Source organism: Dermochelys coriacea, chromosome 4 (genome assembly GCF_009764565.3).
Source record: "Dermochelys coriacea isolate rDerCor1 chromosome 4, rDerCor1.pri.v4, whole genome shotgun sequence".
Classification (NCBI taxonomy): domain Eukaryota; kingdom Metazoa; phylum Chordata; order Testudines; family Dermochelyidae; genus Dermochelys; species Dermochelys coriacea.
This window is the reverse complement of record NC_050071.1, coordinates 73993279-74018502: the sequence shown is the minus strand read 5'-3', so window position 1 is coordinate 74018502 and position 25224 is coordinate 73993279. Positions and strand designations below refer to the sequence as shown.

The following is a 25224-nucleotide window of genomic DNA, read 5'->3' as shown; positions in this document are numbered from 1 at the left end:
TTAAAAGTGTTCTCATTTTCTAGAACTTGGATTAACAAAACCCTAGCTCAGATTAGTTAGTTTTCTGTAGATATTCTTTGAGCAATAATCTGGAGTGAAAAACAAAGCTATTATTGGGGAGATATAGATAGCTGAGTGATTTCTTAGGACAAAAAGTGTTTGTCTTTTACCTCAGAGAATAAAAGCACAGAGACAAATAGCAACAACCAATGATCTAGTTTCCTATCTTCCTATCTTCATGAGACTCTAAGAAAAGTCTGATGTGCTTTCTGTATACATCTGACACAGATTCCATGTGGCATTGGCTGGACAAGTCACTTAAATGTTCTACCTCATTGTCCCCACCTGTAAAAAGGAGATGATAATATTTGTTTCCCTGCCTTATGGAAGTTTTGAGAGTATTAATATTTGTTAAGTTGCTTAGAAAACAAAAATGGATATTTATTATTAACTGGGAGTTTTGGTTAGCTGGAGTTTGGTAAAATCAGGACCGCAAGTTCCGTCTCTTATGATTTGGTTTACATCAGTGTAAATTTCAGTTGCACTGCTTGTTAGAGAACACTGAAGACTAACACATTGAATTTGAATCTTAGGTAAGGAAGAAAATATCCACTGGGTGCTAATATTAGATTGCAAAGCTCTAATGTATTTGGATTTTGTGTGGTGTGGGGCTGATTAGATAGCTGGAAAGTTTCTGATGGCTGTACAATACACTTACTCTAGCTGTTGAAATAACATTTCAGATAATCCCTGGTAAACATATCCAGGTTTCTCCCTCTGTGCCAGGCATGACCCTGCCAACATTTAATATTAATCCAGGATGTGAGCACTTGCAGAGCCACAGAGTAGAAGGCAAGAAAGAGAATAAGAGACCAACAAGAAAAGGTTCCTGTAATTTGGTCTGACCTATTTCTGTTTTCAGCACCTGCAACAGACAGACCAAATTCAAAAGTGCAAGACTCAGTTCTGTCCTTCTGACCTTCTTGAGACGTCTCACCTCACATATCACTCCCCAAAGCTGGCAGCTGAATACAATATACTTTTTCAATATATTTAAAGTAAAAATAATTTACAGAGACTCTGTCAGTGCTGACAGGGCTAAACTGGACCTATAAGCTTTATTTGGATCACTTGTATGCAGGCTCCCACCTCGCTTTCCTTATCTCTGCCTGTCCATTCCATTTGTGTGAGCTGGCAAAATATTTCAATTCGCAAGAATCCTGTTCTTTCAGGGCTAGGCTGTGCTATTAAAGCAATGCCCTAAGGAAGAAAGGATGCAGAGCCATGCTGCCCAATGAGAACATGAGACACCCTTGTGCAGGTGTGCCCTTCTCTTTGTGGCTGACCAGCTCTAGCGGTCAGGGCTAAACGGGTGTGGAGATTGACCCTCCTTGCTCCCTCTGTGGCAGCTAGTGCTAGCGCCAAGCAGTCCCTGCAATTAGGAGAGAGCTGTGACTGTAACTGGCCCCTGCTCTGGGGTCTAGGGAGAGGAAGACTCCTTCCTTCCTTCCTAACCTTTTGCACAAGAGCCAACCACAGTCTGGTCCTCTGAGCTTTGAGATATCAGGATCCCTGGAAACTGAAATACCCATGTTGTGCACAAGCAGAAAGCAACCTGTTCCAGCAGGAGAAATGTGCTATTCAAGAGCACTGCTGCTTTCCCAAAGAAAGCAAGTGCACTTCTGGGTTAGTACCTGCAGTGCAAATTTTTGGATTCATTATGGTTGCTGCTTTCCTTTTACAAGTTTTCGTAATTAGGAAGCAGACAGTGTCCCTTTAAGAACAATTTTTTATTACTCTGAAAAACTTCTTGGTTTCTTAAACAAATGTTTATCCATTGTCATCTCTAGTTTTCTCTGGCCTAAGGTTTAATTATTACTGGGTCATGGATTTCAATGGACATGGAATCAGGACCATAAGGGGTAGCAGTAGTTTGTGCTGTAAAGCATAATTTTCCACTTGCAGCCAGAGGGGCATAGGCATAAATCCTCCTTCACAGCTAGCATAAAAAGCCACAAGAAATCCTCCTGTAGATTTCAGTCCTGTTGGGGAAGAGTAATGAGATTTTTTTTCTCTGCATGTGGGCAAGTCTGAATATTATTTTAGAAAGAAAACCTTTTCCATAAGATAATGGACTTACTAGCAGCCCTGGACTGCTCAAGTAGTTGGTTCGATGACTCATTACCTTTCACTTCTTCTTTAACTACAGCCAAGGTCAGTAGTGACTGAAAGTCATTATCCTTGGATGTCTGCAGTAGTTTATTTAACAGGAGGCGGTAGTCTCAGCACAGTTTCTCCCAGACAGGTGTCCACATGATAAAAACCACCATAAGAATGATACACCCATTAACAGACTCAGAGAAGAAGCTAAGGGCCTAATGTACATGATGAGAAAATTCCTCTGACAGTTTGTCCCTGCATCTCTATCGGGCAGTTGGAGCAAAATTCTCTTTGTACTTGCTTTCTGGATAGAAAACTTTAGTTTCTGATGTTGTAAATCTAGCACCTTTCCTAATGTGTAGCATCTTTCCTAATGTGTAGCACCTCTACACTTAAAGTAAAATTATAGTATCATTAAATTGTTTTTTCACAGCTGGCTTTGTTTTTTAAAATCTACTAAATCTATCCCTACTTTGATACTCATAGAAGCTCTACAAATAAAGGTGTCAGAGTGCATAAATTTAATCATGCTGTATCAGACTCAAACCATCTGGAGTAATGCTAAAATAAAAATTGAGGGCAGGTCCCTTTACTGGGAGAAATGGAAAATGACAGGGATTGGCTAATATGGCAAACATGGCAAAATTTGCTTTATCTGAGCATTTTATAAGATTAATGACAAAAACTAAAGTACTTCACGTGACATGAGAAGAATTAAAAAAGAGAATTCTATGTGATCACTAAGAAGGTGTGGGGGAGGGTTGGGGTGGAGTAGAGCAGAGTAACACATGTGGTCTTTGTTTATGAAAATGGGCTGTTTGTTGCCTCCCTATAGGGTATTATTCTTATGGATACTTTTGCACGATTAGTTTAAAATGAATAGATACTTGTAAAAAAAAAAAAAAAAAAAAGTACAGCCAGATCTATGTTAGGAACATTTGCCAGCATAGTAATGTTGGTTAGAGGTGTGCTTTTTTGAGACATTTACATGCCAGCAAAAACCCTAGTACAGATACAGATATACCAGCATAGAAGTGCTTTTGCTGGTATAACTTATTCCTTCAGGGAACTAGTATAAGCACTTTTTGCTGGTATAACTTGCATCTACATTAGGAGGGGTTTTGCTGGTATACTTACATTGGCAAAAGTGTCTAGTGTATACCTGGCCTATATCTGATGTGAGGCAATCAAAAACTATTTAATATACAGTCAAGCTCAGCTGAGAAATCAGCTTAGACCTGAACAAGGGGAATATATTTAACCATTAATTTTGCAATGTCAGCAGATCCTTGTTTTGAAGTTATGTAGCCAAACCAGAGGCACTTGTGTAGCTATGGCAATTAAAAAGGTAGACTGCTACCAGGTTTGTATTATGGTTAAAATTGTGCCAGCACTTTCATTATAAAAAACATTTTCAAGGAATTTCTAATTCAGATGTAAACATTTGACTTGTCCCGAGAATTTTTATGAGATCTCATCCCTCTAGATAACAAAAACAAAACAGGTTTCATAGTAGCAGCTATGTTAGTCTGTATTCGCAAAAAGAAAAGGAGTACTTGTGGCACCTTAGAGACTAACCAATTTATTAGAGCATAAGCTTTACAACAAAACAGTACAGGGGACTTAAAGGGACACACGCTGCAGTGTTTTTGAAAGTGATATTATTTCATTGGCTGTCTACTGGATTCTGTCCACATCAAAAGTGATGAACCAGGTACAGAAGACAGCTCAGGAGCTGCATTTTGTCACATGTAACTGGTACACTAAGCACTAATGAAGTGTTAAAGTTGTTAAAGCTTCTTGCTAGCAGCTTGGATAGGCACAAAGATAAACTGGAAGTGGATCTGAAGCAGGAAAGAACTATCATAGGGTACAAAGTGAGATATTCAGCTGGTATACTTTGGCATAGCTCCACTGACTTTAATGTGCTCTGCTGATTTACACCAGCTGAGGAGCTATCATAGCTGGTGTAGCTGGATTACAGATGCTACCTCAGTTTCAAAGATATCACATTTCTGGAAAACCCTTTGGCACGTCTCTGCTTGCAATGTAAATACTGGATTAAATGGCGAAGGTCAATAACTAGACACCTGAGAAAAATGTCAGTAGCGCAACTATTTCTAATGGTTATAGTTCAGTTTACTAGAATACATCATCTCAAACTAGAAAGTGCTACTGAGATATGTGCAGTAAAATCCAAATCCTTGCCATTACGCTCAGCTCGAGTAAATGTGGGCACACGGGGGATGGTGATTATGTGGAGGTGATCGATGGGTGGGAAGTGATCCCTCAGTATTTCAAAGAAAACTGCACAGATTGCAACAATGAAAGGGTTAATCAAAGTCAGTAACGTGTTAGGTTTCAGAGTAGCAGCCGTGTTAGTCTGTATTCGCAAAAATAAAAGGAGTACTTGTGGCACCTTAGAGACTAACATATTTATTTGAGCATAAGCAGTTGCATCTGATGAAGTGAGCTGTAGCTCACAAAAGCTTATGCTCAAATAAATTTGTTAGTCTCTAAGGTGCCACAAGTACTCCTTTTCTTTTTTAGTAATGTGTTAATAATATTATTTGAAATCCTGTTAGTATTACTGTGGCACTTTTTGTCCTGAACACAGTTTCCAGCATGACCACATATTTTTAGTGATTTATAAAAATGGGTTGAAACAGCAGATCAAAGGGACACCTAAACTGCTTACCCTTGATTTGTAAACTCCCTCTTTTTTGTGGGCTTACAACAATGCTTTTAATGTTCATTTTTTTTGTGATTTATCTGCCAAATATACTCTTTAAAAGTAAAATATTTTAAAATATTTAATAGTAAAATATTAATATTTAACTCATGAGCAGCATTTCTTGCTGCTGTCACATAGAATAAAAATATTCCCTGTGATGCCTTTGTTAAAATGACACACGTCTTAAAGTGTCAAAATGATAAAGCATCTTTCAAGGATTAAGGGCTCACTCTATGTTGGATCAAATCCGTATTAATTTAACTTTGACCTAACTACCTGCAAATGCACACAATGTGCATAAATGCCCTCTACATATTAAAAGAAACATGCTCTACAGAGATTTTCATTTAAGCTAAATTGGAATAAACCATAATGGTTTTTAAAACCAATGTCTTTTAACTGGACAAACACATTGTTCTCCAAATTCCATACAGACTCAAGATAGTATGAACATCTGAAAATGACCCAAGGTGACTCCAACCTTTCTATAGCTCCAGTGCTGGTTACCCTTCATGCCATGACAGTCATACAGTGTGACAGGGCTACTGTGCGAAACGGAATCGAAGCAGAATTTCCTGGTGTGAAGAGGTTCCCCGGGGCGGATGTCTTCTCTCCAACCAAAGGTAAAGAGCTACAAAAACAACCAAGCAAAATAATAATATATGGCTGCTGAAAGACATTTAAAAACAAAAACCAAACCAGTGTATATGCCCTTTCTTTGCATGTCATGGAAAAGGATTAATTAGATACCAGTTGATGATATAGCATTTTCCTTGTTTGGCCCTCTGCTGTACTTATTTCCTCTTTCCCCCAGAGTATTGTTTTACATTTATCTACAGCGAAGGATAGTGGACAGCTTTAACATGGTTTTAAAACCAATCCTTGCTTTGTAAAAGGTTAAGTCATTTTCTGCTTTTCGTTGTGCTTCTTGAACAAAGACTCCCACACCCCCTGCTGAGGTACCTTTTTATGTCATCAGCAGTGGGAGAAGCAGGAAGCACGTGGCACTGCAGAAGCAAGGCTGCTGCTTCAAAAACGTATAAGTCTTAAAAAAAAAAAATTATCACTGTTAGTCTGCAAGCCAAGTTATAGGCCTGTGGCTCAAAATAACCAACGATAGACAGGAATGCTGAGAATCCCAGCTTTCCAATGGTGTGGAACAGAGGTTCTGAAACTCTCTCACTCTATTGACTACTTTGTAAGAGATGGAGCCTCTCATGGGCCATTTTCTAATCTCTCCCTGCTTAATTCTCAAAATATTTCATTCTGCATATCAGCAGGAAGGGCATCACAGACACTGGTGATCTATGGACCTTGAGAATGCATTGATACTCAAATTACCATACAGACTGCATTGATACTCAAATTACCTGCTTGTGTCCCTCATCTCCCACCATTTCAATTATTGCATGATTTCTCTAGATGATTGCTTGGGGACTGCTAGAGATAAATTTTGTGCACCATGTCTTGTCTGAAACCTGAGAATTCTGATTTTCCAACATACAGCTTTCATTTCCAGCCCTAGTGGTCTGAGCAATATTGGACCTTAAACATCCGGGCTTTTTTATTTTCTTTGTCTTCTCAAATTGTTGCCTTTGAAACAATATCTGCTCTTCTTTTTGCAAGTGCTGCCTCTCCCTGGTGTTGCCATAATAAAAGCAATCTCAGTAGAGACTGTAACTCCCTCTTAGAACTTTTCAGGAAAGGAGAAAATTAGATTGGAGGGAGGAGCAACCGCCCCAAAACAACTATTAAAATCCCGTATTCACAGAGACATTTTAGTGGCATCCATTACTCTTTCAATCTCATCACTTTACACTGGTTCATCGTTTTGTGATTTCAGTCTATCTTCCACTGTCCTGGAAATTCTGCTTAGCTTGATATCAAATCTGGTATTTTATCCCCCAGATAATGTGTGAAGATATTACATGGTAATAGTCCAAGTGATGAGCTCCATGACACTCCACTTGTTATTTTCCTCGTAATCTGATGCTGTTGCCCGTTTGTCTCACACCATTAGCCAATTTTGGGGGATTGCAGGATTGTTTTCATGAGGAGGAGAAATGGCTGATAGAAATCAGTCTTGTTTATTTACAAAGAACAAACACTATTTCCATGAACACAACAGGAACAAACAGGCAGTTTCTTTGTTCACAATTTCCAAGTATGCCCCTCCTGTCAATTCTATGCCACAGGGAGCTCTCTCTCTGTGCTCCTTCTCAGGACCACACTCAACTCAACACACACATACCACACCCTGCCAAACAATCCCTTAACCCATTGTTTAGCTTCCCATCAGGAGTTGTGCCAAGTGCCATGCTTCCAAAATTGCCTCAGGCAGAAGCTTCTATTGTTTCCAGCTGTTCCTTCCATTTAACCTGAAAGAAGGATGCTTCGCACACCCATTGGCTTTAACCAGGTCTATGATCTACTTTAGATCAAAGGCCTGCTCATGGTAGTCATTAACAATTTCCAGCATAACAACATTGTTCTGTTAGTAATTACAGTAATTACACTTGTTTATGGTCTGTCAGTCAGTATTGTGTCCACTCTACAGTATTAGCTTTAGCCAGACAGCACATTTCCAATTTTCTACTAGTTTGTGATATGTGACTGTGTTAAAGTCTAGACAGTTATATCCACTGAATTCTCTGCATTCACTAAAGCTGTAATAGTGTCAAGACAGCTAGAGTTTGTTTGGCACAAATATCCTTTATGAACTCATGTTGCTCATCATTCATTGCCTTTTTCTTAGGCCTTGATCTGGTGTGGTATAGGAAACCTTTGTTGAACGCTTTCAACTCTCACTGAAGTTGGTGAAAACATAGCAAATAACATCGAGGGTCTAGACTGTGACTTGGATTACATGCCTATGTAAGGGATTAAGAGCTCCCCCATCCCAGTTTAAGCTGCTTGGTTGTTTGTTCTGGGTGTTTAGGAGGAAGCAGGTGTAAAGTGCCCACTTTCTGCCTGTCCCTTCTTCCCCAGAGCATATGACCAGGGAGGGCACAGAGCCATGACTTTACTCTACTATTTGCTAACCAGCACAGCTGAGCCTGGACAGGCAGGCTGCTGGCACATCCCAGTTTACTTATGTCTGATCCCTTGCCCAGGGCTCTGCCTGAAGTCAGAATCTAGCCTTTAGAAGTAAGAGATGGAAAAGAGCTATTAACTCATCCAGACTGGCTCACTGCCAGTACAACATACAACATATTCTTTTTATTCCTTTTGTTTTCCTTTCCGTTGAGGTTTCCTGGATCTTCATTTTAAAACTCAAACTACAGAGTTGCACATCTCCATCCCTCTGATCTCTCACTCCTCACCAGGAATTTTAAAAAAAATCACAAGCCTTTTTGTCTTCAGTTTTGCCTTTGGAATCTTGCAATGGAAGGTCATTTTTCAGGCTACTGCAGGCTCCATAAAGCTAGGAGTGCTGCCAAGAGATTCATCTTTATTTCCTGCCCCCAGTTACATGATGTGAGTGAAGTCGTACAAAATGTTATATCACTGTCTCACAGCAGGGTCAGCATACATTAACTCCAGGTTATATAGGTCATAGAATCATAGAATATCAGGGTTGGAAGGGTCCTCAGGAGGTCATCTAGTTCAACCCCCTGCTCAAAGCAGGACCAATCCCCAACTAAGTCATCCCAGCCAGGGCTTTGTCAAGCCTGACCTTAAAAACTTTAAAGGAAGGAGATTCCACCACATCCTTAGGTAACACATTCCAGTGCTTCACCACCCTCCTAGTATCCAACCTAAACCGCCCCCACTGCAACTTAGGACCATTACTCCTTGTTCTATCATCTGCTACCACTGAAAACAGTCTAGATCCATCCTCTTTGAAACCCCCTTTCAGGTAGTTGAAAGCAGCTATCAAATCCCCCTTCATTCGTCTCTTCCACAGACTAAACAATCCCAGTTCCCTTAGCCTCTCCTCATAAGTCATGTGTTCCAGCCCCCTAATCATTTTTGTTGCCCTCCGCTGGACTCTTTCCAATTTTTCCACATCCTTCTTGTAGTGTGGGGCCCAAAACTGGACACAGTATTCCAGATGAGGCCTCACCAATGTCAAATAGAGAGGAACGATAATGTCCCTCAATCTGCTGGCAATGCCCCTACTTATACAGCCTAAAATGCTATTGGCCTTCTTGGCAACAAGGGCACACTGTTGACTCGTATCCAGCTTCTTGTCCACTGTAACCCCTAGATCCTTTTCTGCAGGACTGCTGCCTAGCCATTCGGTCCCTAGTCTGTAGCGGTGCATGGGATTCTTCCGTGCTAAGTGCAGGAGTCTGCACTTGTCCTTGTTGAACCTCATCAGATTTCTTTTGGCCCAATCCTCTAATTTGTCTACGTCCCTCTGTAACCTATCCCTACCCTCCAGCATATCTACCTGTCCTTCCAGTATAGTATCATCTGCAAACTTGCTGAGGGTGCAATCCACGCCATCCTCCAGATCATTAATGAAGATATTGAACAAAACTGGCCCCAGGACCGACCCTTGGAGCACTCCACTTGATACCAGCTGCCAACTAGACATGGAGCCATTGATCACTACCATTGAGCCTGACAATCTAGCCAGCTTTCTATCCACCTTATAGATCATATCTTGCCACTGATTTTTCTACTGAACTCCCCAAAAATTTCTATGGCAAGTTATCAAACTGGATCAGTAGCAAATATGCCATTAAAAAAAGACAGACATAGGTACAGTAATAAAATACTCGATAGCCTAATAAACATCTTTGATTTCTATCGGCAAATACAGAAATCAGGATAAAGAGCTAGCAAAAATTAGAACCATGTATTTACAACCCTGCTGGAGCACCCTTTTAACCAGGCCCATTTTCATGGACATTTTCTGACAAATCTCAAGGGAAATTACACGTTTACATTTTCATTCCTTGTGAGACATTTCACTTGGGATATTTAAACTAGAAAATGTACTTAAAGCCTATTGCAGGTACCATTCCTGCACTGGCAATAAGATAGACTAATGACCTAGCAAGTCTATTTCATCTTACATTTCTGTGATTTTCTGATTCTTTTCTTTCTTTAACTGGCAGCTTTGAACAACTGAGTAAAATAATTCCTACCCCTGTGTCACGGGGTGCAGCCCTCATTGCCAGACTGGTGCCTCCTGCTGGTCGTACTGGGGATTAGCTCGAGGCAGACACCCATGTCCATGGTCTGTACACCGTCATTCTGTCTCTACTCCTGCCTACAGCTCCCATGGGTGGAGGGTGAACCTCCCCTTTGGGGAGGCTCCAGCCCCACCCCTTCCACCCAAGGCCCCATCCCCCCACCCTCTGGAGACCTGAGTTTGAAGCCAGAGGACTCCCCAAGCCGCCCCAGTTGTGCTGGCTGGCCCAACCCCGGGCCGCCCCAAGGCACCCCTGGCCACCGGCTCGACTCAGCCCTCCGGCTAGGTTAGCATCTGTGTTTCTCCCTTCTGGGACGGGTATCTCTGTCCAACAGTCCAACCACTTCCCCAGTGGTGAGTAGGGGGGCCTGGGCTTGCCCACTACTCTGGGACCCAATCCAGGGACCCTGTAAATAGCAGCCTCCTGCTGCTCCTCTGTAACCTCTGTCAATGCTGCTCTATTTCCCTAGGCTACTTCCCATCAAGGCACTCAGCTGATCAGTCCTAGGAGTCAACCACTACTTTGTCCAAGGTGCTTATGTTCTCTCTGCCCTCCAGGGACAGAATCTTTACTCCCTGGACTCCCAGCAGCAACTGACCCTGCTCTTCCCTGCAGCTCTTTTTATATGGGCCTGCTGGGCCCCAATTGGTTGTTCCTCACAGCCCTTCTCCTATTGGCTGCTTCCTGTGCAGCCTCCCCAGGGCTATATTAACCCTTTTTGGCCAGTGGGGGTGAAAGCCCCATCATACCCTGCCACAAACACTATGCAGGGTGGATGACCTTCCATCAAGATTCTCAAGATCTCTTAGAATGTATTTGAATCTTTAGCTTCATATGGTCACTAAAATAATCCAGAAACCAGTATAATGTAAAGAACGACTAAGAATAATCAAATAAAAAGCTGCTCACCATTGCAATGGTAAGCACTAAGCCCCCCACTGCAAATATTTTTGCATAGTGAATCTTCTTTGAATCTTCTTCAAAACTGATTTTTTTTAAGTTTAAAAAGAAGAGGTTACTCACCCTGTGTAGTAATGGTTGTTCTTCAAGACATGTGTCCCCGTCGGTGCTCCACTTCACATGCATGTACACCCCATGCGCTTTTGATGGGCGATTTTCATAAGCAGCATCAGTTTGGTCTGTGCATGCACCCTAGACATCATCACACCCCATATCGAGGGAATATAGGGCTACGTGGGTGAACTGCCCTCACTTTCTTCTCCACTGCCTAGTCTCACAAGAAACTCCAAAGCTGAGGGCAGGGGGAGGGGGCTAGTGGAGCACCCACAGGGACCCACATGTCAAAGAAGAACAGTTCTGCACAGTGTGAGTACATTCTTCTTCTACTTCAAGTAGTGTCCTTATGGGTGCTCCAGTGCAAGTGACTCCCAAGCAGAACCCCCGAACAGAAGAATTAGTTTCAGAATCTAGAATTACATCACCAGCTGCTGCATCCAATCTAGAAGCATTGATTAGGGTGTAGTGTCTTGAGACAGTATGTACAGAGGACCGTGTAGCAGTGCTGCAGATCTCAGTTATAGGGACTGTGATGCTGTATGGAATATGTGGGACACTTTATGATATTGTTGATACCAATATTATAAAATTGCAAGGAATCTGACCAGATATACTGTGTGAGGTCTCTGCAAAAAATGTTACAAATTGCCAAGTATGATAATCATGTTTAAATGTTTGTATTACGAGTTATAGATATGGTATATCTGTATTTCCAAACTTGTGCTGTGTTTCAGGATGATACCCCCAGACAGATTGGCACCAGCACTGCCTAGCCTGTTCGATGGTCCATCAAGGGTCATCAACTATACAATGAACCCACTGAAAAGAACTAGGGGATACACTTTATGAATCAGCAAGGCATGTGGTATCATAGGCACTGACTTCCCCTCTTTCCCGTGGGCACTCGACCCCACCCTTGCCCCCAGCTCCGCCCCCACTCCACCCCTCCCTTTTTGGGTAAGATCCAACCTAATATTGACCTGGCAATGTGGCTGGCCCTTTGGGGTCAAAAGAACATTTTGTATAGTTTTAAAATAACTTCTCATTGTACTGGACCTAGGTGCTGATTGGGGACCAGAGAAATGGAATGCAATAAAGGGGCTGTGTGATTACTCTTTTTTGCTTCTTGATAACCAGTGTGGGAATCAGAAGCACAATTTCTGACTGGTTGGGTAATTTAATTTCTGTGTTACTCACCAATCTTGGGAGTATCCTTTTTGCAGCCTGCCCTGACCCTGGCATTTTCAGTGAGGGGTCTCCTTGGCACCCCTGGGTCACAGGGACATTTGTTAACTATGGCCGTAAATGTAGACTGTGATGAGCTTGTAGAATGAGCTAACACTCTGGGAGGAGGTGGAAAGCTAGCAGCACCATAATATGCAATAATACATCTGGAGATCCATTTTGACAGTCTTTGGGTAGAAATAGTAGATCCTTTAGATCTGTCCGCAAACGGAATGAATTTAGGAGATTTTCTGAATGATTTAGTTCTATCTAGGTAGAAAAATAGTGCCCTCCGGACATCTAGAATGTGGAGATCAGTCTATAAAATGGAATTATGATGGTTTTGGAAAGAAAAATGATAGATGAATAGTCTGATTCAAATGAAATTCAGATGATACTTTAGGAAGGAATCTGGGGTGTGGCATAGGAAACCTTGTCTTTGTAGAATTGTGAAATGAGAGACTGCCATTAAGGCTCCAATTTTGTCCACTCTTTGGGCTGATGAAATAGCCACTAAAAAGGCAGTCTTCATAGATAAGTTATATAATGAGCAGGTTGCCATTGGTTTCATGAGATTGCTAAGAACAAGATTGAGATCCCAAACTGAAGTAGGGGCTTTCACCTGTGGAAAAGTGTTTTCCAAGCTCTTCATGAACCTTATAATTGTAGGATGAGCAAAGAGCGAGAACATCTCAATTGTGGAATGAAAAGCTGCTAATACAGCTAAGTGAACCTTGAAAGAGCTAACCGTCAACAATGTTTTCTTTAAATGCAACAGGTAGTCCAGAACCAGTGGAAGAGGGGCAGATTCAGGAACAATTTTCTGGAGGTCACACCACTCACAAAATCTTTCCCACTTTTGAAGGTAGACTCTTTTCTACTATTTAGTAATATCTGCTGTTCCTCTGCAGAAAAGGCTGACTTTAACTCAATGAACCATTGAAGAAGCATGCCTTGAGGTGGAGAGTTCTCAGATTGGAATGCAGTAGTCAACCAGTGTCCTGCAAGAGGAGTTGAGGAATGATTGGAGGATTTATTTCTGGACAGAGAGCTAGGTGAAGCAGGTAAGGAAATCATGTCCGCCTTGACAATGTCAGGCCACTAGGATAATTCTGGCTTTGTCCTGTCTGATCATCTTCACACCTGAGAATCAGAGGTGTTAGAGAAAATGAATAAAATACCTTCCTGTCCATGGGAGGAATCATAGAATCATAGAATCATAGAATATCAGGGATGGAAGGGACCCCAGAAGGTCATCTAGTCCAACCCCCTGCTCAAAGCAGGACCAAGTCCCAGTTAAATCATCCCAGCTAGGGCTTTGTCAAGCCTGACCTTAAAAACCTCTAAGGAAGGAGATTCTACCACCTCCCTAGGTAACGCATTCCAGTGTTTCACCACCCTCTTAGTGAAAAAGTTTTTCCTAATATCCAATCTAAACCTCCCCCATTGCAACTTGAGACCATTACTCCTCGTTCTGTCATCTGCTACCATTGAGAACAGTCTAGAGCCATCCTCTTTGAAACCCCCCTTTCAGGTAGTTGAAAGCAGCTATCAAATCCCCCCTCATTCTTCTCTTCTGCAGACTAAACAATCCCAGCTCCCTCAGCCTCTCCTCATAAGTCATGTGCTCTAGACCCCTAATCATTTTCGTTGCCCTTCGTTGTACTCTTTCCAATTTATCCACATCCTTCCTGTAGTGTGGGGCCCAAAACTGGACACAGTACTCCAGATGAGGCCTCACCAGTGTCGAATAGAGGGGAACGATCACGTCCCTCGATCTGCTCGCTATGCCCCTACTTATACAACCCAAAATGCCATTGGCCTTCTTGGCAACAAGGGCACACTGCTGACTCATATCCAGCTTCTCGTCCACTGTCACCCCTAGGTCCTTTTCCGCAGAACTGCTGCCGAGCCATTCGGTCCCTAGTCTGTAGCGGTGCATTGGATTCTTCCATCCTAAGTGCAGGACCCTGCATTTATCCTTATTGAACCTCATTAGATTTCTTTTGGCCCAATCTTCCAATTTGTCTAGGTCCTTCTGTATCCTATCCCTCCCCTCCAGCGTATCTACCACTCCTCCCAGTTTAGTATCATCCGCAAATTTGCTGAGAGTGCAATCCACACCATCCTCCAGATCATTTATGAAGATATTGAACAAAACGGGCCCCAGGACCGACCCCTGGGGCACTCCACTTGACACCGGCTGCCAACTAGACATGGAGCCATTGATCACTACCCGTTGAGCCCGAGAATCTAGCCAGCTTTCTACCCACCTTATAGTGCATTCATCCAGCCCATACTTCCTTAACTTGCTGACAAGAATGCTGTGGGAGACCGTGTCAAAAGCTTTGCTAAAGTCAAGAAACAATACATCCACTGCTTTCCCTTCATCCACAGAACCAGTAATCTCATCATAAAAGGCGATTAGATTAGTCAGGCATGACCTTCCCTTGGTGAATCCATGCTGACTGTTCCTGATCACTTTCCTCTCCTCTAAGTGCTTCAGGATTGATTCTTTGAGGACCTGCTCCATGATTTTTCCAGGGACTGAGGTGAGGCTGACCGGCCTGTAGTTCCCAGGATCCTCCTTCTTCCCTTTTTTAAAGATGGGCACTACATTAGCCTTTTTCCAGTCATCCGGGACTTCCCCCGTTCGCCACGAGTTTTCAAAGATAATGGCTAAGGGCTCTGCAATCACAGCCGCCAATTCCTTCAGCACTCTCGGATGCAATTCGTCCGGCCCCATGGACTTGTGCACGTCCAGCTTTTCTAAATAGTCCCTAACCACCTCTATCTCTACAGAGGGCTGGCCATCTCTTCCCCATTTTGTGTTGCCCAGCACAGCAGTCTGGGAGCTGACCTTGTTAGTGAAAACAGAGGCAAAAAAAGCATTGAGTACATTAGCTTTTTCCACATCCTCTGTCACTAGCTTGCCTCCCTCATTCAGTAAGGGGCCCACACTTTCCTTGGCTTTCTTCTTGTTGCCAACATACCTGAAGAAACCCTTCTTGTTACTCTTGACATCTCTTGCTAGCTGCAGCTCCAGGTGCGATTTGGCCCTCCTGATATCTTTCCTACATGCCCGAGCAATATTTTTATACTCTTCCCTGGTCATATGTCCAAGCTTCCACTTCTTGTAAGCTTCTTTTTTATGTTTAAGATCCGCTAGGATTTCACCATTAAGCCAAGCTGGTCGCCTGCCATATTTACTATTCTTTCGACTCATCGGGATGGTTTGTCCCTGTAACCTCAACAGGGATTCCTTGAAATACAGCCAGCTCTCCTGGACTCCCTTCCCTTTCATGTTAGTCCCCCAGGGGATCCTGGCCATCTGTTCCCTGAGGGAGTCAAAGTCTGCTTTCCTGAAGTCCAGGGTCCGTATCCTGCTGCTTACCTTTCTTCCCTGCGTCAGGATCCTGAACTCAACCAACTCATGGTCACTGCCTCCCAGATTCCCATCCACTTTTGCTTCCCCCATTAATTCTACCCGGTTTGTGAGCAGCAGGTCAAGAAAAGCGCTCCCCCTAGTTGGCTCCCCTAGCACTTGCACCAGGAAATTGTCCCCTACGCTTTCCAAAAACTTCCTGGATTGTCTATGCACCGCTGTATTGCTCTCCCAGCAGGAAGAAGGTACTCCACCAAAAAATCACAGCCTAAACCGTCCCTTGAGAAGAAGAGGTAGCATTTTTTGTTTGAGGCTGTGAAGAAGAGGTCCAACTTGTGGGAATCCCCAAGTTTGAAATATGTCAATAAGTATCTGAGAGTCCAACTCCCAATCTTAGTCTTGGGGAAGAGATCTACTCAGAGCATCGGCTGTGATATTTTGCCTGCCAGGGAGATATACTGCCAAATTCTTATGCAATCCCATATACAGCAGTTCCATAACTTTATTGCTTTGGTACAGAATGAAGGAGACCCCTTCCCATCTCCACCAGTTGATGTAAAACAGGCAGGCCATATTGTATATCATGACTCTGATAGACTTATCTTTGATGAGAAGCAGAAAATGAAGGCAGGCATTTCTGACCACCCTTAGCTCAACAGGTTGATGTGGAGGGTGGTTTATTGGGGTGACCATCTGCCCTGTACAGTATGAATGGCAAGGTCTGCCTCCCCATCCTAACAGAGATGCATCTGTCATTGCAGTTATAGTTGGCACCAGTTGGAGGAAATGAACTTCCACACCTACACTGCGATGTTTTCTCCACCAGTCTGGGGAGTGTTTCACGTGTTGGGGAACTGATACCTATTTGTATAAGCTGTGTCTGCTTGGTGAGTAAATTGTTCTGAACCATCCCTGGATGGCATAATCATACATGATCTGTCACAAAAGTGCAAGAACATCGTGGGACCCAGAAGCTGAAGACAGTTGTTGACTGAGGTTTGGGGGCTCATCTGAATAGACCTGCTAACATTTAATAGCCCTCAGCATCTGTCCCTAGGAAGAAATTCACTGGCTATCAGGGGATCCAAACATGTCCCTATAAACTGTATATTTTGTACTGGAGTCAGGGTGAATAGTCCCACATTCAATTGCAGGCCCAAGTTCAGGAAAAGGCAAGTGTCCTCTGTATAGCAGAGAGCACCTCCATGTAAGACCAACTGTTGGGGTATGAAAACAGTATCATTGCCTGTCAATGCAAGGAGGTGGCCATTACCACTATAACCTTTGAGAACACCTTCTGAGCCAAGGAAAGGCCAAACACAGGAACACTCAGTACTGAAAGTGATCCTGACCTATAACAAAATGCATACATCTTCTGTGAGATGGGTGACTTGCTCTGTGGAAGTCTTTGTCTTTGGCACAAAGAAGTATTTTGTGTAGAAACCTCTTCTCTTTGTGCTGAGCAGGAACAGGTTCTGTCGCTCAGCTAGAAATAAGGGAGTTTATTTCCTGTCTTAATAAGAGCTTGTGAGGAGGTCACTGAAGAGAAATGGAGAAGGGAGGTAAAGTGAATGGTGTAGACTGTTATTACTTCTAGCATTAATTTGAGGTGATATATGCCCAAGATGGTTGAAAATAGGAGAGAGGTCTCCAAATAGATATAGGGATAACAGAAACATGGTGGAATAATAGTCATGACTGGCCTACAGGTATTGAAGGGTATGTGCTCTTTAGGAAAGACAGAAACAAAGGTAAAGGGGGTGGAGTAGCATTGTATATCAATGATGAGGTAGAATGTAAAGAAATAAGAAGCGATGGAATGGATAAGACAGAGTCCGTCTGGGCAAAAATTACATTGGGGAAGAAAACTAGTAAAGCCTCTCCTACGATAGTGCTTGGGGTGTGCTATAGACCTCCGGGATCTAATTTGGATATGGATAGAGCCCTTTTTAATGTCTTTAATAAAATAAATATTAATGGAAACTGCATGATCATGGGAGACTTTAACTTCCCAGATATAGACTGGAGGACCAGTGCTAGTAATAATAATAGGGCTCAGATTTTCCTAGATGCGATAGCTGATGGATTCCTTCATCAAGTAGTTGCTGAACCGACTAGAGGGGATGCCATTTTAGATTTAATTTTGGTGAGTAGCGAGGACCTCATAGAAGAAATGGTTGTAGGGGACAATCTTGGCTCAAGTGATCATGAGCTAATTCAGTTCAAACTAAATGGAAGGATTAACAAAAATAAATCTGCAACTAGGGTTTTTGATTTCAAAAGGGCTGACTTTCAAAAATTAAGGAAATTAGTTAGGGAAGCGGATTGGACTGAAGAATTTATGGATCTAAAGGTAGAGGAGGCTTGGGATTACTTTAAATCAAAGCTGCAGAAGCTATCGGAAGCCTGTATCCCAAGAAAGGGGAAAAAATTCATAGGAAGGAGTTGTAGACCAAGCTGGATGAGCAAGCATCTTAGAGAGGTGATTAAGAAGAAGCAGAAAGCATACAAGGAGTGGAAGATGGGAGGGATCAGCAAGGAAAGCTACCTAATTGAGGTCAGAACATGTAGGGATCAAGTGAGACAGGCTAAAAGTCGAGTAGAGTTGGACCTTGCAAAGGGAATTAAAACCAATAGTAAAAGGTTCTATAGCCATATAAATAAGAAGAAAACTAAGAAGGAAGAAGTGGGGCCGCTTAACACTGAGGATGGAGTGGAGGTTAAAGATAATCTAGGCATGGCCCAATATCTAAACAAATACTTTGCCTCAGTCTTTAATAAGGCTAAAGAGGATCTTGGGGATAATGGTAGCATGACAAATGGGAAGGAGGATATAGAGGTAGATATTACCATATCAGAGGTAGAAGCGAAACTGAAACAGCTTAATGGGACTAAATCGGGGGGCCCAGATAATCTTCATCCAAGAATATTAAAGGAATTGGCACCTGAAATTGCAAGCCCATTAGCAAGAATTTTTAATGAATCTGTAAACTCAGGAATAGTACCGAATGATTGGAGAATTGCTAATATAGTTCCTATTTTTAAGAAAGGAAAAAAAAGTGATCCAGTTAAGTACAGGCCAGTTAGTTTGACATCTGTAGTATGCAAGGTCCTGGAAAAAATTTTGAAGGAGAAATTAGTTAAGGACATTGAAGTCAATGGTAAATGGGACAAAATACAACATGGTTTTACAAAAGGTAGATCGTGCCAAACCAACCTAATCTCCTTTTTTGAAAAAGTAACAGACTTTTTAGATAAAGGAAATGCAGTGGATCTAATTTACCTAGATTTCAGTAAGGCATTTGATACCGTGCCACATGGGGAATTATTAGTTAGTTGGAGAAGATGGAGATCAATATGAACATCAAAAGGTGGATAAGGAATTGGTTAAAGGGGAGACTGCAACGGGTCCTACTGAAAGGCGAACTGTCAGGTTGGAGGGAGGTTACCAGTGGAGTTCCTCAGGGATCGGTTTTGGGACCAATCTTATTTAATCTTTTTATTATTGACCTTGGCACAAAAAGTGGGAGTGTGCTAATAAAGTTTGCAGATGATACAAAGCTGGGAGGTATTGCCAATTCGGAGAAGGATCGGGATATTATACAGGAGGATCTGAATGACCTTGTAAACTGGAGTAATAGTAATAGGATGAAATTTAATAGTGAGAAGTGTAAGGTTATGCATTTAGGGATTAATAACAAGAATTTTAGCTATAAGTTGGGGACGCATCAATTAGAAGTAACGGAAGAGGAGAAGGACCTTGGAGTATTGGTTGATCATAGGATGACTATGAGCTGCCAATGTGATATGGCTGTGAAAAAAGCTAATGCGGTTTTGGGATGCATCAGGAGAGGCATTTCCAGTAGGGATAAGGAGGTTTTAGTACCGTTATACAAGGCACTGGTGAGACCTCATCTAGAATACTGTGTGCAGTTCTGGTCTCCCATGTTTAAAAAGGATGAATTCAAACTGGAGCAGGTACAGAGAAGGGCTACTAGGATGATCCGAGGAATGGAAAACCTGTCTTATGAAAGGAGACTTAAGGAGCTTGGCTTGTTTAGCCTAACTAAAAGAAGGTTGAGGGGAGATATGATTGCTCTCTATAAATATATCAGAGGGATAAATATAGGAGAGGGAGAGGAATTATTTCAGCTCAGCACCAATGTGGACACAAGAACAAATGGGTATAAACTGGCCACCAGGAAGTTTAGACTTGAAATCAGACGAAGGTTTTTAACCATCAGAGGAGTGAAGTTTTGGAAAGCCTTCCAAGGGAAGCAGTGGGGGGCAAAAGATCTATCTGGTTTTAAGATTCTACTCGATAAGTTTATGGAGGAGATGGTATGATGGGATAATGGGATTTTGGTAAGTAATTGATCTTTAAATATTCAGGGTAAATAGGCCAAATCCCCTGAGATGGGATATTAGATGGATGGGATCTGAGTTACGATAGAAAATTCTTTCCTGGGTATCTGGCTGGTGAATCTTGCCCATATGCTCAGGGTTTAGCTGATCGCCATATTTGGGGTCGGGAAGGAATTTTCCTCCAGGGCAGATTGGAGAGGCCCTGGAGGTTTTTCGCCTTCCTCTGTAGCATGGGGCATGGTTGACTTGAGGGAGGCTTCTCTGCTCCTTGAAGTCTTTGAACCATGATTTAAGGACTTCAATAGCTCAGACATGGGTGAGGTTTTTCATAGGAGTGGGTGGGTGAGATTCTGTGGCCTGCGCTGTGCAGGAGGTCGGAATAGATGATCAGAATGGTCCCTTCTGACCTTAGTATCTATGAATCTATGAATGGGGTGGGGGTGGGGTGGGCAAATGATTGTAGCTGACAGTCCAGAGAATGGGGAGGGTTTAAACTCTTGACTATCCCATAGAAACTAATGATTAGAAGAAGCAGCAGCCTGCTGTGAACTAGTGTCAGATGGATTAGAGTATTTCTCTCTCTGGAAACTCTCTCTCTTTTTTGGAGGTTCCAGAGGTCTCTGAAACCCAGAGAAATGCATCAGTCAGGATCTTTGGGCTGTTTGGGATCTACTAAATTTCCTTTTGTTCACAGGAGCGTAGGTACCCAATGAATCCAATGGTTTCAGAGTAGCAGCCGTATTAGTCTGTATTCGCAAAAAGAAAAGGAGTACTTGTGGCACCTTGGAGACTAACAAATTTATTTGAGCATAAGCTTTCGTGAGCTACAGCTCACTTCATCGGATGCATCAAATGGGAGATCCTCTATTGTATTCTGGACCTCTCTGGGGAACTCAGATAATTGCAACCATTTAATTGCCTTGTACATCACTTCTGCAGTGGAGACAGAACAAACTGATTTATCTGCAGCATTTACGATCCTTGAAGGGCTGTCTTGGCCAGTAACTGTCCCTCAGCAATAATAGCCTGGAATTGTTTCCTTTGGTCTGGAGGAATGTGTTAAATAAAAGAATTAAACCTCTCATAATTCGTGAAGTTGTATTTGGCTATCAACACCTGGTAACTTACAGTGCAGAATTGTAGGCTTGCATACGAGTAGGATTTTTACCCTAGAAGGTTCAGATGCTTCTGGTTTCTCTCACACGGGTTGCACTTATGTCAGTGGTGTTTACTTCATTCATTCACCACATCAAGCACCAAAGAGTTGGTGGAGGGTAGGAGAACAGGAACTCACAGTTCTAGGAGGGAATACAATATTTTTATTGGCTCTCTTACACATAGGTGATATTAAGGTTTACCAAATTGTTTTTGCAGGTTCCAGGAGAGCCTTATTCAGAGGGCAGGTGACTCTGGATGGAGTTGCAGAGTGGAGAATATCCAACCATTTGGATTGTGATTCTTTGATTTGATTGAGAGGTATCTGTAGGGAGTCTCATCTGTTTGACAAGTTCTTGGAATTGCTGAAAATCATCATCCATAGAAAGAGAAGGATACATTGCCACCTCATCAGGTGATGAGGACAAGATGGTAGTCTGAAGGGTAACTTCTTTGCCTGCCCTAGCTCTTGATCCACAAACGTATCCTCCTGTTGAGTGATGTGTTAGGAAGGATAATTTTGTGCCTCTCTATCATTCTGATGGGACAGGGTTGGGGCCCTGGAGAATTATTCGTGATGACTGCCCCTGAGTCCCAATATGGCCACCTAAGGTTGCTGCCACTAAGCAATATGTGCTCTGCTGAAGTAATCCCTGTCTCTTCCATGGCTCTTGATACTGGCAAGCAATGGAGACTCTGGATCAGCAGTCACCGATAAGTTTATTGGGTACCTCAAGTGTTGCAGTACTGCATGTAGTTGTGGCACTGACTGTAGTTGTGGAGCCGAGCAGACAGTGTGCTTCTCCCTGACAGATGGTACTGAAGTTTTTGAGTGCTCTGAGGTAGCTACTGATGTAGACCGGAGCTTGGTCACATGTGGAACCGAAGAGCCTGTTACAGGAGATACAGGAAGAGTGATTATGTCCGAGAGTACTGCTCTTCTGTGCTTGCTCTGCCCATCTCTTCCAGATGGGACTAGTACCTTCTTGGAACCAGGTTTGCTGTTAGAACTACAGGGTTTCCCTAACCCACCAGTACTGGAGGAACCCTTAGCCTCTGTGGCACTATGCCTCAAGGTGGAGGCTTCCGAGCCCATTGATTTGCTTGGAGAGCAAAGTCTTTTCAAGTGGACTCATTAAAAGTTGAGTTAGAGCTTCTGTTCTTTGGATATTTAGAGGAAGTCTCTGAAGCCTTCCCCTCTCTAGGGGAGTGCTGGGCCGAGGTCAACGGGGCACTAGATACTCCCGGAGACTGATGTACAGGGAGTTCTACTGACCTGGCTCCGCACCAGGTTGAACCATCATTAACAATCATAGCTTGATTTCCTGTTTCTTTCTTGTCCTGGATTTGAGGGCTAAACAGAAGTTATATTTCAGCAGAACATGGGCCTCTCCTAAACAGTGAGTACAGTTAGAGTGTCCGTCACTGAATGAGATGGCCTCATGTTATGTGAGGTACCGTTTAAAACACAGTGAACTGGGCATAACCCTCTCTGGAAGGAAGGTCTCCCATGAAGTCCTCCAAATAAAAGTAATTAACTAACTAATTAACTAACTAGAACTAAATGAATCTAATCTAAAATAAACAAAACTAAAATTACCAAAGGCAAAGTAGCGGACATGCACTTGCTGCAGTCACACTAAGGCACATCGCAGGCAGAGACAGCTGAGAAGGAACAGAGGGCAGTTTGACTGTAAAGACCTATATAGCCTCGGTGTGCGACATGAGGATACATGCATAGGCTGAATGGATATCGCTAATGAAAATCTCTGGTCAAAGGTGCATGCACCTGAAATGGAGCACCCATAGGGACGCTACCTGAAGATGAAAAATAAGTTCCTCTTCAGATGAAAATTAGTCTGCATTTGTGTTGCTTTAATTTTCTTTTAGAGATAATCCTCATAGTATTTATACTTTGAAACATTTATTTTATTTAAGACTTTATATTGAAAGGTGGATACATTAATCACAACTCCATTCCCCACAATTGAAAGAATAACTTTTGGTTACGGTGTAATCTCATCTTGAAGAGAAACCTCCAATTCGTTATTGCAAAATAAAATATAGACTACCATTTTAACCTTAGAATCATATTTACTTTTCACCTGAATTTTAAAAGTGATCAACTTTTCCCCTCTTCTGTTGGCCAAGTTTAATTTCTGAAAAGCTCCATCTTTATTGGTTTGAAGGATTGAAAATCCCCTAGAGTTAAAAATTCATTAACCTTTCTATCTTCCTTCACCCTGTATGGTGCTCTGCTTGTCTAGAGCTGCCCTCTGCTGATAAATGTTTGAACTACATATTTCAAATTTCAGCCAATCTATTGAGTGAGATTCTGTGGCCTGCGCTGTGCAGGAGGTCGGTCTAGATGATCAGAATGGTCCCTTCTGACCTTAGCATCTATGAATCTATGAAAAGCAGAGTGGAATAAATACAAATATAAACAACTCAGAGCTTGATTCTATGAGGTGCTGATCGCCTTCAACACCCAGGAGTCCAAGAGAGTTGAAGGTGCTCAGCACCACGCAAAGTAGCAGTCTGCCACTTGTAGGACCGAGCCCTAAATTATTAAATAAAGGTATTTGTACTATATACTTTATTTGAATTTATGCACATTAAATATTTGCACTAGAACTTACCAGTTTTTTCTGAAGCTGTTAATCAATTACTCTTATCTGTCTGATAAAGTTAGGGCTTCAATAGTCCTTTCCCAATGAAACCATACTGTTATTTTCAAGGACATATTCTCTTGCATTGTTATGCGTAATATTCTGTTGTATGAATGCTTATATGATTATGTATCACCCACACAGGAATAATTCAGATTGTCTGTGACGCATAGATCAGACAGTTTAAAGAGACACCACTGTTCTGATTCTATTCTTACACTGGTTTTACATTGGTTTAACTTCATTTACTTTGATGGAATTACTACTGATCATTAATGTTGGGGAGAATAGAATTAGACACAGTATTTTTTAAAATTAAATCTACTTATAGTCACTGTAATATTCAGAAAATCCTACAGGCATTTATTTCCAACCATCGACTCCTTCCAAAAATTCTCCCACCTTCCTATCCCCTTCCCTCCCTTTCCACACAGGAATTTGATTTCAATGGGAGTTAGGGGCCTAAGGGTATGTCTACACTATGAAATTAGGTTGAATTTATAGAAGTCGGTTTTGTAGAAAGCGTTTTTATACAGTTGATTGTATGTGTCCCCACACAAATGCTCTAAGTGCAGGTAGTCGGCAGTACCACAGTACCAAGGCAACCGTCGACTTCTGGAGCGTTGCACTGTGGGTAGCTATCCCCAGTTCCTACAGTCTCTGCCACCCATTTGAATTCTGGGTAGAAATCCCAGTGCCTGATGGGGCTAAAACATTGTCGCGGGTGGTTCTGGGTACATATCGTCAGGCCCCCCTTCCCTCCCTCCTTCTGTGAAAGCAAGGGCAGACAATCGTTTTGCGCCTTTTTTCTTGAGTTACCTGTGCAGACGCCATACCATGGCAAGCATGGAGCCCACTCAGCTAACTGTCACCGTATGTCTCCTGGGTGCTGGCAGACACAGTACTGCATTGCTACACAGCAGCAGTTTATTGTCTTTTGGCAGCAGACAGTGCAGTATGACTACTAGCTGTTGTCGATGTAGTCCTGGGTGCTCTTTTAACCGACCTTGATGAGGTCGGGGCGCCTGGGCAAACATGGGAGTGACTCAGCCAGGTCATTTCCCTTTTAAGTTTCGTCTCATGGCGATTCAGTCAGTGCACTCTTTTAATCAGCAGCCAGCAGAAGATGATGGCCAGCAGTCATACTACACTGTCTTCTGCCGAGCACCTAGGAAATGACGATGGCTAGCGGTCGTACTGCACAGTCTGCTGCCAGCAAGATGCATAAATATAGATGAAGTGGCTCAAAATAAGAAATAGACCAGATTTGTTTTGTATTCATTTTCTCCTCCCTCTCTCTGTGAAATCAATGGCCTGCTAAACCCAGTTTTGAGTTATATCCTTGAGGTTTTGAGTTCTATCCTTGAG

At 42.5% G+C, this 25224-nt stretch overlaps 1 protein-coding gene and 1 long non-coding RNA gene across 7 annotated transcripts in view; one reads left to right on the top strand and one right to left on the bottom strand.

Moving 5' to 3' along the window:
- GALNTL6 (polypeptide N-acetylgalactosaminyltransferase like 6) overlaps window positions 1-25224 on the bottom strand; it is a 934158-nt gene that overhangs the window by 7551 nt on the left and 901383 nt on the right. For 4 of the 5 annotated variants that reach the window (XM_038398387.2, XM_043513416.1, XM_038398385.2 and 1 more), the window contains exon 12: window positions 5376-5525. In XM_038398387.2, coding sequence (XP_038254315.1) covers window positions 5376-5525 — 150 coding nt within the window. Of the gene's footprint in view, window positions 1-5252; window positions 5526-25224 lie in introns of those variants that run through there. The other variant, XM_043513417.1, reaches the window with a different exon arrangement.
- On the top strand, window positions 5428-24224 carry LOC119854319. Of its 2 annotated transcripts, XR_006280887.1 has the most exons (4): window positions 5428-5517; window positions 13194-13346; window positions 16435-16554; window positions 21407-24176. It is a non-coding gene; the product is annotated as an uncharacterized LOC119854319 (long non-coding RNA). The 2 variants fall into 2 exon arrangements; XR_006280886.1 differs by lacking the exon at window positions 5428-5517 and having other exon boundaries at window positions 12102-13346; window positions 21407-24224.